The 20,539-nt window shown below is 35.4% G+C and overlaps 1 protein-coding gene and 1 pseudogene across 16 annotated transcripts in view; both read right to left on the reverse strand.

Annotated features, from left to right (window-relative positions):
- Positions 1 to 7,169: 7,169 nt before the first annotated feature.
- LOC143651417 (keratin, type I cytoskeletal 18 pseudogene) lies at positions 7,170 to 10,061 on the reverse strand (annotated as a pseudogene).
- Positions 9,135 to 20,539, reverse strand: part of RPS6KA5 (ribosomal protein S6 kinase A5) — a 328,971-nt gene continuing 317,566 nt past the window's right edge. For 12 of the 16 annotated variants that reach the window (XM_077123336.1, XM_077123323.1, XM_077123327.1 and 9 more), the window contains 3 exons: positions 20,280 to 20,443; positions 18,592 to 18,745; positions 13,851 to 16,391 (listed from right to left, as the gene is read on the reverse strand). In XM_077123336.1, coding sequence (XP_076979451.1) covers positions 16,297 to 16,391; positions 18,592 to 18,745; positions 20,280 to 20,443 — 413 coding nt within the window. In that variant the 3' untranslated portion in view covers positions 13,851 to 16,296. The other 4 variants (XR_013160427.1, XM_077123333.1, XM_077123324.1 and 1 more) reach the window with 4 other exon arrangements.

Genomic DNA, 20,539 nt, shown 5'->3' on the forward strand with positions numbered 1-20,539 from the left:
TCAGGTTATACGACAGAGGTTCTACAAAGACAGTGATGAAGAGGCAACTATAGGAGAAGACTGTTAGAGAATGTTGCAAGGGTCATAGCTTCTCTCTTCTTTCAAGGGATTCTTAGAGAAAAGTAATTGTTAAACCTATAACAGAAACTCTGCTTTCAGTTATCTAGACAGAATTTCAGTTCAAGCACAAGTTGAGTCTTCTCTTGTAAGGAGTAAAATTACCAAGAAGTGCTGTAGTATTTTTTAAATAATCTTAATTCCAAAAAGCAATGTACTATAAACTCATCCCCTTCCCCCTGCACAAAGTCCCCCACAAATTCAAACCATCAGATATGAGGTATTTTTACACTGACAGGTTTATTCTTTTCTTAAAGCTTGAACAAATACATCTTTATGCACATAGAAATTGGTAAAAATAAGCCCTTACTTCTTTGTTAAAAATAAAACCCATACATAAAGCTTCCCAGCTAACCCCCCAAAGCAAGATAACATGATATTTTCTACAATATATCCATGTTTGATACATATGTTTTCAAATCAATACAACTCATTCAGACCTACCTGAACAAAGGGAAAACTAACTTCAAGACCATGGAGAGAAAGTATACATGCCTCTCACAACTTTTTAAGACAAGTAGCTATAGAATTCAGAAAATATTAATAAATAGTTCATAATATAAAAATTCTGAACTCCATATAGTTTATCTTTAATCACTGGAAGTACCGATTATCACTACAATAAAGCATTCAAAGAACATGAAGATAACAATGCATATTTACAGCCACAAAAGGTACATATAACATTGAACTGTTTAAAATAATACTGGAAGAGAGAAGTTCTTCATAAATTAATATGTGAAGATTCTAGCCCAGCTAGAATTAATCAATTTCAACAACAAAAAAGATCTACCATAAAGTATATAAATAAGGGATTCAGGAAAGCAGGTAAAGAAAAGCTACTACTCACTAAGTTGTATCAAGATATCAAGCAGGAGGATCAAGCAAAAAAGTTGCTCCTCTGGAGGGAATTAATACTACATTAATATTAATAAACTAATGGAATATGACATAAAATACAGATGTAAGATAAAACTGATCTTTGATGTGAGAATACTTTTATTCTTTGTAATTTAAAGTGTCTTCATTTTTCCAAAGAGATTTAGGAAAAAAAGGCATGCATATAAGATTGCAACTACATGCTAATATAGTGATTTTGTCAAGGTTTGCCCCAGAAGGGCTTTTTTCAAAGAGGTTAAAGACCAATTCTAATTGCCACCCAAATTAATGTTTACACCAAAGTAAGAAAAAAATCATCTATTCCTGAAGCAAACCTCATCAGTGGGCTTGATAGTATCATATCATTTAACACATCTTTTGCTTCTTTCTTGAATAAAAATGTATTTTCCATAGTGAAATATTGGGGGGAATGTATGAATGGGAAAGAAAAAGAGATATACAGATAAAGAACCTTGTCAAACCAGGCTAAGATCAGCAAAAGAAAAGCATGATCACGTTTCTGCAAATGGAACAGTTTATTCCTTAATGTATGATTACTCACTCCTAGCTGGGAGAACCTGCACAAACTGCCTGGTGATCTGAATATAGTAGATACTCCCTTCATATTTAAGGAATGATGATGAATTAGCTATTGCTTATCATGCAACCAACAGAGCCAGTAGCAAAAAGGTTAAAATGACACCTTTGGAACTAGCCCTTTGAAACTGGAAACAGTTTTTCCAGAGATAAATATGAACACACATGTCTGAAAAGAGAAGTTTTAAAAAAGGACAGAGGCAGGCCAAGGTGGCTCAGCAGGCAGAGTTCTTGCCTGCCATGCCAAGAAGGCCCGGGTTCAATTCCCGGTGCCTGCTCATGCAAAAAAATACAGAGACTAGATTTTTTTATTTTATGGATACATCCACGCCGGTGATGAGTTTTCTGTCTGAAAGGCCACTCTGGGCTGCTGTTAAAAATGGTCTAACATAGTTAATTTGGTGACAACACACTGATAATCTTTGTTAGAGTTTACAGTCTCTGACTGACTCATCTTAACATGGCAATCTGGGAGGCAGCAAGGTCAAGCCCAGGTTCCTTAGAAAAATGGTAGAAAGAAGAAGAAATGCCATGGCGCATGTGCCTGTGCCTGTGCGTGTGTGTGTTTGTGTGTGTGTGATGAAACTCGCAAAAGAAAAGATACAATTAAAGTGATTTACTTTGTTGATGCATATTTGGGGTCAGTCAGTAAAACTAAGTTATCATTTCTCAAAGATGGAGCAAAGGGTGGGGTTAAATATCAATGCTAGATGATGTAATCAAACCTGACCTGGTAAAGGAAAACTGACACATTGGTTTGCAGCCTTCTTACCCGGCAGCTAGTACCAAGCTAGAATCCGGTGTTCCTCTGAAGTATGCTCCTGAGAGGAAAAGTTTCAGGAAATTCTGACATTTCATTCTGGGAAGAAATCCAGTCCTCCTTGGGCTTTCTACAACCTGCTTCATTAACTCTGAGGCCCCATCATCTTTCCCAAAGGTCCTGACATTGCTTACCATGCACTTTCATGAAATGAACTGCTCCTAACTATTCTGAAGAACCTTCATGTAAGTTAGTTAATTATTTCAGGTGCCATAGCAAGACAGGAACAGATGACACAATTTCAGGCCCGTTTTAAAATAAAAACAAACACAAAACAGACCTTCCCCTCCTCCTTGCTATCATAAATACTACATGGAAGAAAATACAAGTAAAAAGGGAAAAATAGTTTCATCTTTTTAAGAAAATGGAAAAAACAACCCAATCAACTGGGCAACCATATACAAAAGCATTCCAGAACATATTGTATAAGTTAGGCACTTAAAGAAGGATGGTGTTCAGCATAAAATTTTAAATGTTTGCATCTTCTAATACAACATATGACCAGATCCAAGTTTTAGAAAGTTCTTGAATAAAAGATACGCTCCAGTGTGGTGGGGCAGCAACGCCCTCTGGGAAGTTTTCAGGAAGAGAGTACTTGCCAGGGTGTCTCCAGGAAGGAACACTACTTCTGGTGGGAAACTGCTCTGGATAAGCTCAAAGGGCTCCTAAGCTCTAAGATTGTAATGTATACTAAAAGTACTGCTATGATAAGGTTTAATCTTGATCATCTACGTAGCCTTCTGAAAAAAGTGAAGTCGACTCAAATAACAAGACAGACATTCTATGAATTAGCTTAGTGCAATGATATATTTTAAACCCAAATTCAGGCATATAATATATACTATTATTTTTATTAACATATATTTGATGTCAACTATTAAAAATCTATTTAATTTAAACCTACCTTATTCTCACTTTCTACTTAAAAATGCTAGCCAATGTGCACTACAGAGAATAAAGCAGACACTTTTTAAATTAGATTGCAATATAATAGAAAGTTTTCATTGTTAAGAATCAGCTATTATATCTATATTCTGCCCATCTTTGGCATCAGTGCACTTTATAGATTTTTTCCCCTACTTTCAGCCTTCAGCATCCTGGCACAGTAGAGAAGGGGCAGGATAATTATCCCCACATTACAGCTGAAGACTTGGAGGCATAGAGAGGTCGAGTGACTTGCCCAGGGATACTAGGTCTATGCTCAGTCTGGAAATACAGGGTCAAAGTGTCTTCCTGCCTCCTTTTCACAAAATCATCAGTAATATTCATGGAAAGTGTCACACCTAATACATACTACTCTGACTAAAGCCAAGAGTTCAGGGAAGAAAGAAGGAATAAAGAGTTTTTTTTAACTGGTAACCTTGTTTTCTTTTGGGGGACAAATGTGCTTTTCTATAACATAGTTATTCTATGATAACTATAATTAATAAAAACAGAATGTTGAAATCCAAACCTGAGTCACCAACTAAGCCAGATACAAAGGATAGGCTTCATGTTCATTACAGCTGCCAGAGACTTCAGATCTCACAAAAAGAGGTTCACTGTACAATTTTCACTTTTTCATTCAATTTCACCACACAGTGTTCCCAATCACCTCAGTACTCTTTTTAACAAAAAGAGAACCAATTTAATAATAAGTATGTTGGATGACTGAAGAAATATGCAGAATTACTTAATAAGAGTTCTGGAATATAGAAACATGACATTAAGCCAAAAAATTTCTCTATAAGAAAGTTAAGAAAAGTTGTCAGTAACATTTCCTTAAGAAATCATGCTCTTAAAAAATGAAATTTCATTTTAAAAACTTCCTCAAAATTAATTTAAAATATTATCTCAAATCTAGGGCTCATAAGCAAACCGTGTTAACTTCCAATGTCTGAACACCCTCAAAGGAAGCAAATAATCACGTCGGTGTCCAATAATGTGAAACCCACCCAAATAAGATCTGATTTGGAAACACTCTGAAATATAAAGTGTTAAGTTCAATTGAAAAACGGTATTATATACATCTCGAACTGAAATTTCCCATTAAGAAAACTAATGACGTGGTCAATAAAAAAGTAAGAAGGGCAGAGACCCAGGTTCGATTCCCGGAGCCTGCCAATGTAAATTTAAAAAAAAGTAAGCAGTACAGTTATCATGTCTAGATAAAAGCAACCAAATAAATAAAATTACTTAATCTTTTCTTAAAAAAATTCACGTAATAACTATGGATGTTTTAAATACTCAAAATTTAGCACTCCTGAATCTCTATAGCAAATAAAAAACCTAAGCATCTCCAAAGGGAGACTTAAAGTAATCCTCGATCTCTGGGATATTATTGCTTGTCACAGCTGTGGTAGGTCTTTAGGGAACCAAAGTGGCATTACTACTTTGGACTATTTGTATCCACATCTTTTGTTTAAGAAGAAACTAACAAAAAAAAAAGAAAGAAAAAAAAATTTTTTTTAAATATTGAAAGAAAAAAAAAGAAAACTAACATATCTCATATCCTTTTGGTTGGTTGCTCATATGTATCAGAAGTACTTCAGCACAGGTAGAGATCATTGCCAGATAGTCACTTTAAGCAATGAGTCTTATTAATTCATGTTATAAGCCCCAAATATGTGTGCGTGTGTGTACATACATATACAAGTGCATGTACATTTTGCAAAACTGAATTATTATTTAAGTAACTAGAAAACAATGATTTTCCTCCAAATTTAGATATTTACTTAGACTATGGCTGTGTGCTGGTTTGAAATGATGTATGGACCCTAGAAAAGCGATGTTTTAATCCTAATTCCATTATGTAAAGGCAGCCATTTCCTCTAATGTAAAATAGATCTCTCTGGAGATGTGATGTAATAGGGAGTGGCTGTTAAAGTGGATTAGGTGACGACACGTCTCCACCCATTCGGGTAGGTCTTGATTAGTTTCTGAAGTCCTATAAAAGAGGAAACATTTTGGAGAATGAGAGATTCAGAGAGAGCAGAGCAGAATGACATAGCCATGAGAAGCAGAGTCCACCAGCCAGCGGCCTTTGGAGATGAAGAAGGAAAATGCCTCCAGGGGAGTTTCATGAAACAGGAAGCCAGGAGAAGAAGCTAGCAGGTGACGCTGTGTTCGCCATGTGCCCTTCCAGATGAGAGAGGAACCCTGATCGTGTTCATCATGTGCCTTTCCAGATGAGAGAGAAACTCTGACTGTGTTCGCCATGTGCCCTTCCAGCCAAGAGAGAAACTGTGACTGTGTTTGCCATGTGCCTTCTCACATGAGAGAGAAGCCCTGAACTTCGTTGGCCTTCCTGAACCAAGCTAGCAAACCAGAACAGGATGCAACCTAATTTTAAGAAATTATAACACAAGAAATTCTGATTTTTGTATGAAAATTTTGTACGAAAAACTTATAACTTAAAAATTCCTAAAATATGCCACCACATTTAAAACTAAATAAGCCCCTCTTACTACATCTGCCATAATCTCTTAACATTTGAAGAGAAGAAAATAGAACAAAATACTTAACTTCACAAACTTATCACGAACTCAGTACAAAAACTAATTTTTTAAACATCTATATAATGAAGATGATATATTAAGTATAAAAATCACAAGTAGTCACCTTTTTCGGTCTCATAATAAATGTATGGCTCAAATCAGTCAATAAACCAAGAATTTCACTGAACATAGTTATTAGAAAAATTTTCTGGACTTTTAGGTGAGTAGGGTTTGACTATTCTGACATTATAAAGCCAAAACTAAACTCAAAAGCAAAGACACTAAAATGAAATTTCTGGAATACTTTGGCAGGAGACTACTCAAACATTTAGATGAACTAGAAATAATCATTCAGTAAAATACATACTGTACTTACTACAAATAAATCGTTACCTTCTCAGTCCAATCTTTTGGGTTAAAAATATATACACAATTAGACCCATGATGTACCAAAATGTTTTCATTTAATACATTTTAGGTGGGCTACTAATTTGAGAACAACATCTCAACAGCTAGTTACTATTAAAAATACTATTTATTTTTATAGATAGTATAAAAAATATTAAAAATGTTCAAAACATTTGCCATTCAAAAATTTTTCAAAATCTAATTAATTTTCTTTATTATAGCTCATTTTTGCCAGGAAAAAAAAGCAAGGTTTGGTGTGATAGCTCCATCAGTATCTGTATCTACATAGGTTTATAAAGTCACTCTCATGTGGATAAACTTTTGACATTCAGTGAATACAGACACACTAGGATAAATATATTTTAAGTGTTTACACTGGAGTTAAGACAGAAGGGAGACAACATTGTTTCTGACTACTTATTCACTCTGTTCCCAAGAGTTATTCCTGCTTGTCAGAGATTTCCCAACCATAATATCAAGTATGCTTCCAACAGAATCGCTGTTAAAGGCAGGAAGACTGGGAACAGTATTCTCTGACTAAGAAGGTGTTCATACTGACCTCCTCAAGATAATTATATTCTTCTCTAGCTGGTAGGTTGTTTTTTTTTGTTTGTTTGTTTGCATAGGCAGGTACCGGGAATGAACCTGGGTCTCTGGCATGGCAGGTGAGAATTCTGCCACTGAGCCACCATTGCACTGGTAGGTTTTTAAAAAATTTTGTTGCTTTTTTTATTGAGATGAAGTCCAAATAACACAATTTACTGTTTTAACCATTTTCACATCTCATTCCAGGGCATTTTTCATACTCCCTACCCAAAAGAAAAAACAAACCTGTACCCATCACCCCCCTGCCCCAGCCCCTAGCAGCCACTAATTTACTTTCTGTCTCTATTCCAGACATTTCCTATAAATGAGATCACACAATATCTGGCCTTTTGGGCCCTACTTAATTTGCTTTAGCCAATAGTTCTTAGCCATTCCAAAAGGGCAGCAATTTCAAGAATAATGAACCACAGGGGCTCAGGATTCTGATTTGTCCTGAGTGTACCCAAGCTTCTATGAGGTGACTATATATGTTAATGTTCTAGGTCTTTGTCTTTTGATCACTTGAAACTGGACTGTAATTGGAAGTACAAAATGTTATCTCTGAAAAAAAATGTTATCTCTGGACTGTGTCCTTGGAATAGAAAAGTAATCCATTGGATGAAGTTTCTGAAGTGGGAAAGGATAAAAAAGAAGAGGATTATAATTTTGATTTGACTATAATATTTTAACAGTGACATGTGCCCAGATGCTTTTGATTCTCTTACTAACAGTGACATTTAAGCAATTCTGGAAGACTGAGAACACCAAGTGATTTTTTAGTCTTTAAAGCACATGAAAGGTAATTTAAAAACTGAAGTTACAATGGGAAATCATTAATAGGCTGATTCGTTTTTTTTTTGGAGATGCAGAAGTTTTTATTGGCCACCCATTCCCCAAAGGGCACCCTGAGTCTGTTGCCTCAACACCTCAGAACTTTGGCGTCATTGGTCTCAGATACCAATACCATCCTGCGGGTGGTGGTCTTGTGGATGGTTTGCATGGATTTGCTGCTGTCCATGGTGTCACTGAGACTGAAATCCTCCCCGTCTTCTAGGAGGTGGCAGTAGGTAGCAATTTCAGCCTCCAGCTTGAACTTGTCCAGCAGGGTCTCGTATTCCTGGGTCTGGTGCTGCCCCCCTGCCCGGGTCTGTGATAGTTCTGACTCAAGGTGCAGCAGGACCCTGTTGAGCTGTCCCGTTCTCAGAGCATAGCGGGCTTCCACCTCCTGCAGGCTGTTCTCCAAGCTGGCCTTCAAACCTCTCATCAAGTCCAGGTTGATTTCCAAGGACTGGACAGTACATCTCAGCTCCATGAGTGTCATTTTAGCAGCTCCTGTCTCAGCAGACTGTGAGGTGACCACTGTGGTACTGTCTTCAATTTGCTGAGACCAGTACTTGTTCATCTCTTCTGTTCTTCTCAGCCAACTTGTCATACTAGGCCAAGATGTCTGCCATGATTTTGCTGAGGTCCTGAGACTGGGGTTATCCACCTCCATGGTTAGCCAGGAGCTGGCAATCTGAGTTTATAGGCCCTTTACTTTCTCCTCATGGCTCTTCTTCATGAAGAGCAACTCCTCCTAGAGAGCCCGGATTTCCATCTCCAGCTGCAGTGGAGTGATGTTGTGTCATCAATGACCTTGTGGAACTCATGGATGTCGCTCTCCACAGACTGGCACGTGGCCAGCTCAGTCTTGTACTTGACTCTGAAGTCATGAGCAGCCAGTCAGGCATTGTCAATCTGCAGAAGGATGAAGGCATCGTGCACGGAATTTTTAAAGATCTGAGCCCTCAGTTTCTCAACAGTCTTCAGGTAGTGGCCCCAGTCCCTGACTTGGGATCCATTTTTTCCAGGTATTTCCGAATTTTGTCCTCCAGTTTCTGATTCTCAGTCTCCAGGCTCCTTATCTGTCCAGGAAGGAGGCCAGGAGGTAGTTCAGGGCCTGCATTGTCTTCTCTTCACCCTGGCTGCCCTCTGTTCCCACCAGCCCCCCAGTCATCCCGCCCGCCAAGCCCCAGGACCCCTAGCCACCCCCGGAGCTAAAGAAGTGAGACATTGAGATCTGGGAGTACAAGCTGCCAGTGGCTGTATAGATGCTGGTTGCGCTGCTGGCCCAGCAGGACCCAGTAGCTGGGCAACTGAATGGAGCCCAGGGACTGGTAGTTGGTGGAGAAGGTGGTGGAGTGGGTGGTGAAGTTCACGCTGTCCAGGGAGGAAAGTGAGAGGATGGGATTCAGAATATGGCTGCCAATAGGCTGATTCTTTATCAGATTTCATGTTGACACTCATATAAAGATTTGGTTTCAGAGCTAAATTTGTTCTCCATCAATCAGTTCCTGGATTATTAATTTGCATTGTCAAATTACTGTACTCCACAGTGAGCATTTGTTTGTCTTATCTGTGTGGTGTAGAAACTTAGATAAGGAATTAACCATAATGTCTTAAGCTTTTAAAAAGTAAGCCAAGTATTGATGCATTTTTGGTGCGCTATGAACTGTATTAATCTCAAGGATTTTTTAAAAGGCAAAAAAAAATTGTATAAAAAAATCATCATCTAAAATATCTCCCAGTCTTCAGTCTCTCTTTTTCCCCTTACCCCACGTAAAATGAATCTGCTTAATGAGTGCAAGTACTTCATAGAAATCACTTACTAACTCTTCTGTAAAAATAATAGGATATAAATTCCCAAGTGGCAGAGGTCTTGTCTTATTGATTAGACATTTCCTGTGTCTAGAAAAGTACTAGACCTGAAGTAGAATTCAAAAAACGTCTAATGAATGAAGGACCTAATGAATAAAGCTGGTGTCCTCACATAGCTGTGAAGTTTATGATAACAAAGTTATTGCCAGAAGCCACTGTGGGGAAATCAATAATGGTGATTAAAAATTAGCACCAAATGTCTGCATTCGGCCAGAACAGAGTAGCTTCTTATTGGACTATTTCTCCCACTGAAAACAACTGTGGAAGAGTTGGAATAGTAAAATAAATGTAACACCCGGTGCCAGGCATTGGGGACAAACCAATGTAGGTAGAATTTGAGGAGCTATGATTCCTGAAAGAAGAGAAGCACATTGAGGCGAGCTCCATATTCATTCTGACTTCTCTGAAGGCACTGCAAATTCACAGCCCAGGGAAATAAATTCGTAACAGAAACAGACAAGGATTGGAGTTTGGGCTGCCATAGTGCCTAGGACTTGAGGGGCCAATCCGAAGCAGGAGAAAACCTCAGGGAAGTGAGTTTAAAATGCTGCTGCAATATCCCCTTTGAGGTGTTTGCCAATGCTGAACTCCAGTGCACAAGGTGAGAGCTCAAGAAACCCAGCAAAAAACAGCAATTGGGAGGCTCATGAGTTGTGTAGAGATTTTAGCAGCCTTGGTAGAAATTCTCCAGATTTTCAAATTAAGGGAATACAGGAGAAAAACTACACGATCATCTCAATACAGGCATAAAAACAATTTAGTAAAAATAGCAAGAAACTGAAAAGCACTCAATCTGGTACAAGGTATCTATAAAAAATTACAGAAAACATCATATTGAATGGTGAAAAAATGAATTCTTATTTCGAGTTCAGGGACAAGATAGTGTTTCACCACTCTACATGATGTTTGCTGTAGATTTTTAAAATAGATACCACTGCTTCTGTTCAACATTTTATTGGAGGTCCTAATAAGCTCCATAAGGCAAGATAAATAAAAATCGGAAAGGGAGGTATTAAACTATCATTATTTGTAGAAGATGTGATTATTCATGTGACAAAATAAAAAACAGCAATCTATAGAATTAGAATTAAAAAGTAAGTTTAGCAAGGTTACTGGATAGCAGGGAAATATAAAAATATCTATTTTATTTCTATATATTAAACAACAAATAATGAAATAAAGATGTCATTTACAATAGCATCCCAAAACATCAACAAACCTAAAAAAAAATCTAGCCTTTACATGACAATCTATAAAAACACTGCTGAGACAAATTAAAGAAGATCTAAGAAAATAGAGGGATATACCACATTGGTAAAGTAAAACATCAAAAAACAGTGAAGATATCAGGTCTTCTGAAATTGATCTACATATGTAATGCAGTACCAATTAAAATCTTAGCAGATCTTCCTCATCCCCAGGAAAATGGCAAGTTGTTTTTAAAATTCATATGGAAAAGGAAAGGGCTAAGAATAGCCAAGACTCTTTGGAAGACCAAAGTCAGAAATCATACACTATCAGATATGAAAACTTTATAAACATTGTGGTTTTGACACAAAGACAGATAAATAGACCAATGGAGCAAAACTATGAGAATACAGAAACTGACTTACCTATCAACAATTCAACTGGAAGGTACAACTGCAATGCACTGAGCTTTTCAATACATTGTACTAGGTCAACTGACTATCCATATGCTAAGAAATGAACTCTGGTCACTATCTCACACCATATTCAAATATCAATGCTAGATGGATTTTAGGCCCAATATAAATGGTAAAACAGTAATGTTCTTGGAGGAATACAAGAGTATCTTCATAACCATCAGAGTAGGCAAAGATTTCTTAAACAGGACACAAAAATCATTAGCTATAAAATGAAAGACTGACATATCAGACTTCACAAAAACTAGAAACTTCAGTTCATCGAAGGACACAATTCAGATAATGGAAAGACAAACCAAAGAGAAGATATCTGCAATAATATATCAGAAAACACATTCATAATCAGAAAATAAAAAGAACCCCTGTAAGGTTATAGGAAAAAACAGACAACCCAATAAATATGGACAAATGACTTGAACAGTCATTACAGAAATGAAGATATCCAAATGGCTAAAAAAAGATATGAAAAGGTTATACTCCCCACGGATATGCACATTAAAATTACAATGAAAATACACACTTGCCAGAATGGCTAAAACTATAAGGTTGATGGTATCAAGTATTGATGAGGATGTGGGTCAAATGGAACTCTCAAACATTGCTGGTGGGAGTGTAATATCAGTGAAACATAGATCCACCCTGTGTATCAGTAGTTTTACTTTTATGTGTAAACCAAAGACAACTGAGTACATATGTCTACCAAAAGATGTGTACAAGAAAGTTCATGGTAGCTTTAGATGTAAGCTAAAAATTGTAAAACAACCCAAAAGTCTGTCAGTAGTGGAATGGATAAATAAATTGTGCTATATTCATATAATGGAATATTATACAACAAAAGGAGAACCTTTCTGAAAGGAGCAAACTATTGTTATTGCTGCATGTAACAACACAGATGAATTTCACAGACATAGTGCCAATCAAATGAAACCAGACACAAAATACAAAAGACTTATGTATAACTCCATTTGTTGGAAGGTTAAGAGCAGGCAAAATAATCTATGTTGGCATAGCATATTACTGGTTATCTTTGAGTACTGATTGCAAACTTTATTGTGATTCTGAATGATAGTTACATGGATATATATGTATGCAAAAACTAATCAAGCATGATCATGAAAGCAACTGCAACAGTTGATGAAGACAAGACAACTGGCAAAGGATACAAACGTTATTCATTTGAGCTGAAGTTTGGATTATACTTTTAGTTGTTCACGTGGAACAGAAGAAAAACAATTTTCATCTTCCATTTATCTTCTAGTAAGATAGATTCTTAACTTTATGTAATGCTGTAGAAGAATTTACATAGTTACAGAGATTACTGCAGTTTAGATTATTTTCAGCAAGTTTTCAATTCCACATCTAAGGACACAGGCCATTTTAGAAGGGTACCAGATACACATTTAAATGCCAGTCTTTAAAGGTTTCACTAAGTATGTATATACATGGTTTTCTCTTTTCCCTTTTAAAAATCCAAGCCAGGAAAGCTTTTTTTGGGGTGGGGGGATGGTGGTGGTGGTGGTACATAGGCCAGGAATCGAACTCAGGTCTCTCCCGCATAGCAGGCAACAATTCTACCACTGAACTACCTATGCATCCCAGTAAAGTTTTTAAGGATCTTTTTCAAAACTTTAGTACTAAAGCATTAATTTTATATGTCATATAGCACCTTTATATTTTCCCTTCTTATTTATCAAAAGAAAAATAATTATCATACATTTATCTTTCCTTTTATCACTATTTATAATTTGAGAAAACAGAATAATACTATACAACCTAAAATAAACTGCCATGAACAATAAAATGTCTGTCATGGCAATATGCCTTCAATGAGGATAACTGTTGCACAATTCATCCCAACAGTGTATGTTTATGTGACTTGTCTCTCCTATAAAGTCAAAATGACCTGCCGTTAAACATGTCAAGTGTTCCTCAAATATAATCTTACTGGACTTTAAAACAAAGCAAGTAAGAGAAAGAATGATTTTCCAATTTATCTACTACAAGCAGAAAGTGCTAGAAAATAAAGCTGTATTAGTCATCTTATACAACTTAAAGTTTCTTTCCTTTTCTAAGTCATGTTATTTATTTTCTTCTTTCTGTTTTGTTTTTTTCTCACTGTCTTTCTCTCTTTTTTTTAACATGAGAGGAATTAAAAACATAAATGAAAAGATAAAAAATGTCAATTTGGGGAAGCAAGAGTGAAAATGGAAATAGAAAAGAATTTTTCACTGAAGAGACAAATTTTACAAAACCATACAAATTAAAAGTGTTATGCAATGGAAAAGAATAATGGAAACAACACAAAGCTAAGTATTATCCCAGTGTCCAGTATTTGGGGAGCAGGTGCTATATTAAATGCTAATGTGGCCTATCTGAAGCATTCAACAACTAACCCAAGTAGCACTGTAAACTCTAAAAATATTACAAAATGTCTATCTACCCATCCTGGCAAAAATACACCAGAGAAGTTAAGACTAATGAATACCTACCACAAATTCTGCATTTTAATCCAAGTCTGCTTCTAAATATAAAATATCATGCTTTTTATGATGTGGTCAGAAGTAATAATGGAAAGAAAATGGCTGGCAATAAACAGTACCTGGTAGGAAGAAATCAAGACAGATATATTTGGGAGACAATTTAATTTTTTTACTCCTTTTCTGTTGAATTTCAGAAAAACATAAAGTACTGGCACCTGCCTAATTCAGAAATTCATGACATAGGATAGACAACAGCCTTGGGCAAGGGAATCATTTGAATAGTAATTAACTATTTAATTTAAAAACATAATTGGGAGCTGGTCATACAAAGAATAGGACTAAAAAGAAATACCTCAAAAGCTAAAAAATAAGAGCTAAAGCTGAAGACAGAAATGAGATTGTCAAACATTCTCAAAATGAAAACTGTTGACTCCTTTAAAATATACTTATTTCCCGATATAAACAAACTATTTTTTTTTTTAAGTAACTATTCTTGGGGAAAAGGTTCTCTCTAAAGAAAGCCACGATTTGGGGTAAAGCTACTTTGCAAAACAGCAAAAAAAAAAAACAACACTACGACAAAAAACCCTTTATGTTGCTATAATAACATAAAGTCTTCTTTAGGTAGACTATGCTTAAAATATTTACTTGATACATACTTCATAACAATGGAAAATGTTCTAAGAACAATTTACATTTAAATTCCAAATTTCATTAGAGCCTGCTACATTCATTTCAGTGCCAGACCCTTTATCAAATGTCCACTTTATTAAATGAAGAGGACACATGCATGTCTTCAATATAGTTAAATGAAGGCCAGAAATTGGGGTATTATGGTGGTGTAAGACATTGAGGTGCCAAAAAGTCATATAATTTTAAGATATTTCATTATATTATAATTCATCTATAATATAGTTATTCTGACATAGAATAATGGCATATCAGAATTTAAATTATTTTCTTAGATACTAAAGATTATTAGGAATCTGATCACCCAAACTGTGTTCTTGTTATTCATCACTGGAAGAATATCCAAACTAATCAGGCACTCTAAGGCACATTAGGACCAATAATTCAAAATGTTTCAACATTTTGAGATACCTTATTCTTAATAAATATGAAAATAACTGGTGTTGGGGACAAGGGGAAGAAGTAGACAATACATTATATACTTTAAGTATTTGAGAACATACTTAAACAAAATAAAGTGAGATACAAAAAGAATTCCTTTATTAAAAAAGTAGTCACTGCCTTCCTAGTAGCCTTCTTTAAAATAACTTACCTTATATTAAAAATGCAGTCATTTATACATTTACGAAATCAACAGTAATCTAAAAATAAAAACCTAAAAGTCATTCTTTTTTTAATGGGTAAATGAATCTGTAACTCCAGACAAATGAGCATGTTGACATTAACTCAAGATACTGATTTTTTGTTTCAGTGGTTTCTTATTTTGCAAAGGTTTGGAAGAATTAATGAATTGCAAAGTAGCAAATTAAACGTGGAAAATAACTTATTCGGTCATAGGATCTGGCACAATAATTAAATAGAAACTGGTCTTTAAAACCTTTTTCCTATATTCCTTTCTTTAATTAATTTTCATCTCTCAATCAGCCATATGCAGCTACAAGATATACTATGTGAATCAGGATTTATGATGGTATGAACACCACACACAATATAATCAGTAAGGGAAGAAGGTAAGGGGTGATTTGGCTACATTCCCAAAATAATTGTTATGCCTGTTTGAATCTGCTGTGGATCCCAGAAAAGCCAAGTTCTTTAATCCTCATTCAATAATGCTGGGTGGGAGCTTTTTGATTGTTTCCATGGAGATGTGACCTACCCAATTGTGGGTAGTAACTTTTGATTAGATGGTTTCCATGGAGCTTTGCCTTCACTCCTCAAGTTGGGGTTGCTTACTGGAGCCCTTTAAGAGGAAACCATTTTGGAAAAAGCTTTAGAGCCAACAGAACGGACAGAGCCCCAGGGAAGCCGTTGAAGATTCCTGGAGAGAAAGCTAGCAGAGTTGCCATGTGCCTTTCCAGCTGAGAGAGAAAGCCTGAAAATCATCGGCCTTCTTGAACCAAGATATCTTTCCCTGGATGCCTTAATTTGGACATTTTCATAGCCTTGCTTTACTAGGACATTTTCACAGCCTTAGAACCGTAAACTTGCAACTTAATAAATCCCCTTTATAAAGTCATTCCGTTTCAGGTATATTACATTTTGGCAGCTTGCAAACCAACACAAATGTTATAAAGATAATGTAATGTATATATTTCTATTCTTAGATATACTTTTATTTTTCTTCTAAAATGCAAAAAAGAGTCCTTTCACTTAACATTTTTATCTGAATTATTTTTTATTACTTATTTTTGGTGCATTTAAATGAAAGCATTGTGCATTTTAAAGTGTAACTCATTGTACACTAACAGGCTGCATACAACTTAATGGCTGCAAACTTACGTCTTCCTAGTATTTAAAAGTAAGGTAAGGATAAAGATATTTGACAAAGGTATTACTGGGAGCATTTTTTTTTGAGGTCTTCTCAAAAGCCCATTCTAGATTATTCAAGGAGGCTCACAAGTTGCCAGGTTAGCTTTATCTTTCCTTCCTCCTCTTATACTGCCTGCCTTTTCACCCAATTCATTGTTTGACAAGTCCTCTAGAAGAAAAGACAAGGAAAAGAAATGAAAATACTAAAACCCACTGACTTCCCATATTCACAATGAGTCAATTTCATTATCAGTTATTAGGGCACACTTTTTGACCACTTTGTGGATCATTTTTTATTAGCAAGAATGTCCTTTTACTTCGTACTTTAAAACTAGTATACGTATATTTTTTACCAGGATGCATAGTTTCAAAAATGACTTGAAGAGTAGACCTACATATCCCTAAGTATATTCAATATAACTCCATACATATACGGACATTTTCTTGGTTATTATAAATTTGTGCTTGATGGAAATACATTCTGTGAATTAGATCGTTTACTGACTAGGTATAGTGAATCTAACTCACATAAGATTTCCCATCATTACTAGGAATGACTGAAAGCTAGAAGTACAAAACTTTCATTAAATCAATTAGAATTATGTAGCCAGTTGGGCACTGAAAAGCAAAAAAGTTATTACCAATAACCACTGTGGACAAAAATGTGAATAGGATAATATAATATTTTGAAAATATTTTAATATTTGCTATTTTTGTTGCCTGTGCTATTAATATATACATTCATTTAGTAATAAATATGCTAACATTACATAGAGTGCAATATTTTTAGTATTCATAACTGGTTAAAATTAATGCTGCTATTATCTCAAAAAAGGAATCAATAAATACCATGCCCAAATTCCAAACTAATGGTCAAGAGGCTATCATAATAAAAACTATAGAATACACAGGTCAGGCATTATCTTTTTAAGCATGATTCCTGTAAACATAGCAAAGATCATTTTTCTCAGGCCTGACATTTCACGTGATGGCTTTAAAAGAAAATATAACATACATAGCCTATCACTTTTTTTTTGCATAGGGAATAAATTAATTTTTTTTAAATGCAGCAATGAAATGTCTTCATCACATAGCACTTGTTTTCTGTATGAATTCAGAATTTTTGAGCAATAAAAGTGCTCTGCATAAGTTTATAAAATATGCTTTCTAGATTTAAAATTTAACAGCAAATTTTCAAAACAAGTCATAGTTATGATTCTAAAATATTATGTATATAATATATGACTACAGGAGGAAATGCCTCACTGTAGCACAACACAGTGTACAAATATGAAGCACAGTGTTTAGTATAATTTCCCTTTAGTTTTTCCTCACATCAGTGCATAAGTGGCTAATGATTACGTTATACAATGGCCTATTCTACTTGTTGCATACGATGTAGAAGAGGGATGTGAGGACTAATGTAAAGTAGATAATGGAAAAAATGGCTAAAATACAGTACATATGCTTTAAACAGTGCACTTCATAAAACAGCTTGTTTTATACCTACCCTTTTATAAAGTGCAATATTACTTAAAACAGAGAGACATGTACCTTAATAGTTTGAAATAATCATTAAAACAAATTGCTAGGAAAGAGCAGTGCAAAATTAAAAACATACATCTTGTCATGCATCTTCCATAGATCCCTAATGTAGATTATGGGATCTTAAGTTCTTATATCTTTTTTTTTTTGACTTTTTAAAAAAAGATGAATAATAGCTGGTTATGGTCATACATAACCATAAGCTAAAAACAATAATTTAAAATCCTTTTTCAAGAAATAAGTATATGCCACATGTAAAAATCATTACAGAATCTTTTTGAAAATAATCTGACTTCTTTTTTCTGATAAATCACTGTTCACAGCGTGCAAATCTCTTAGAAACCCACATTGTCTACAAGGCGAAGCAAAAGGTATCATTACAGAACAAGTTTGTTGGCAAACTTCTAATAACCTGTGACTTATTTTGTAAGCAACTCAAAGCTAAACCATTCCAATTACATTTACAGAAACCTTTGCTCTTTCAAGAACAGTCCTGTTGGCATCATTCTAAGTCATTAAATAGTAAAACATGTGCTCTATTCACAGTAACATTTCTTGTCCAGTGCTTTTGGATGAGGATAACCAAATAGGTCTTCCAGAAAAAAATTCACTAAGAGGCAGATTCCAATGACACCAATAGGACACATTTTTAAAGCACAAAACATCACCTCAGGCATATACTGAGGGAAATAAAGGTGCAAAGGGTAATCAATCACATTCCTAACATTCTTACAATACTCAGTCTGAAAAATGGAAGAGGGTCTCTGGATTATTGCCATCAGCAGGATTGCTAGGCTGCAGTGTCTTTGTAGGTGTAGTTTTACCATGAGACTGAGAGGAGGAAGAATGAGAACTTTCACTTGAGCTGCTGCGTGTCTCCGTGCTGGTGCTAGTTTTTTTCATTTTCCTTCTCTTAGCCAGAGGAGCTTTATCCACATTCTGAAGGCAAAACCCCTCTCTCTTGTATTTGTTAAAGGCCTAAGGGAGAAAAGAGGGAATCTCTGTGAAAGTAAAAGTGTTTAAAGTTTCCATAGCAGTTATGACCTGTTCTGTAAGACAGCTTGTGGTTGAAAATCATAACTCCAAGTGGTTTTGGGAAGAAAGTCCCTAAAACTACTATATCCAAACTTTCTGGCAGGATACAGAAGGCCACAGGAAAAGAATTCAGAGGGCTCTGTTAAAATCAAACCAGTGAGGCATCCAAGAGTTTTGATTTTATGAAATCCTTTGAAAAAATCAGCTATATCCCAGTAAGAAACCATTGGTTGACAGGAAATCCCTGAAGAATATAAAAATTAAAAATGCCCATTATTATTGTTGTTATTTTTTGCGTGGGTAGGCACCGGAAATTGAACCCAGGTCTCTGACATGGCAGGAGAGAATTCTGCCACTGAGCCACCATCACACCACCTGAAAATCCCATTAATTTTATGGGCTCTATGCCTGTGATTTAAAATTCTGACCACAAAGTCTCAAACACGAGCAGATTTGATCCGTTATAGGTCTCTGATCTTCACTTTCAACTAAATGTAATTTAATTTGGGTGTATCCTGGAAACTCAGCCTTACAAACCTCATCCTGGTTTCTTCCTCGTAGCAACCTTTTTTTTTTCTTAGCCCCTAACTTGGGCAATGCTGTGGCTACTCCTGTCAACCTTGCATCACATGTCACTGAGAAGGTGTGGACCATCTGGTATAAGTTCATGCAGTTACATATGTGCACACCTCAAGATATTCTAGTTTATTAATTTTTTTATCCATTTTTGTAGCTGAAGGGGAAGAGCTATCCATTCCCCGTTCTCAAGATAATCCTTCAGATTTTTATTTCTCCTCAACTCATTCACTTCATATACTAATTATGTGTAAGTATTATACTTCATATACTATTTCATATGCTAATTAACTTAATCTGCATTTGCTTGGCATGATGGGCATAATCTCCAGTTCCTCCTATGTGTCTCAGTCTTTCAAACATACAATAATCTTAATACCAACTAACTTATTTCAATATTTGTCTCAGATTTGTTACACTCAGCTTTTGTCTGGACGTATATCATATCTTTTTGACCAATATGCAAAGCCCATCACATCTCTCACAATCTCTAGAAGATGTGTACAAAGTGGTTATTGAGTGAATGGGCTTTCACATGTGCCTTACTTCCTAATGTTTATTTATATTTCTTAAAGAATATAACTTAGCTAATTTGAGGGAAAAAAGTTCTATTGCGCATGTTGTTTACATTAAGTCCTGAAAATTTTCAACTATTCAAATATCAGACTACTTCCTCATCTTGCAAACTCATTCTAAACAGCAAATACATATTTGGGGGGCTAACATTGTCTCTGACCCCCCATGCACTATCTGTTTATACCATGAAGCTATTTATAAAAAATATCTAAAATTAAAAGGGTATATGTATTATTTTAAATGTATTAATATGAGTATGTCCCTACAGTTTTAGAGTAAGAACAGTTAGTTGTGATTTCTTTTCACAGAACACAGGGAGTCTTACATGAAAGGTTGCTTTCACACAGGTATGTACAGCAGCTCCAGAAGACCCTAGAATGTCTGGAGTCATCAGAGGATTTGAGGACAGCTGGCTGCCATCTTGAAGCCATTCATTGTATCTCAATCCAGACATTTTAAGCCTTTTATTTGGATCAACAGTGAGAAGTCCTGAAGAAAAAATAAGATATTTTAATTCTATTATTTGTCATTTAAATCAGTTTTAAATCAACCTCATACATAAATTTCAATGATGTTTACAGGACA

This window comes from Tamandua tetradactyla, chromosome 12 (assembly GCF_023851605.1).
Source record: "Tamandua tetradactyla isolate mTamTet1 chromosome 12, mTamTet1.pri, whole genome shotgun sequence".
Lineage (NCBI taxonomy): Eukaryota > Metazoa > Chordata > Mammalia > Pilosa > Myrmecophagidae > Tamandua > Tamandua tetradactyla.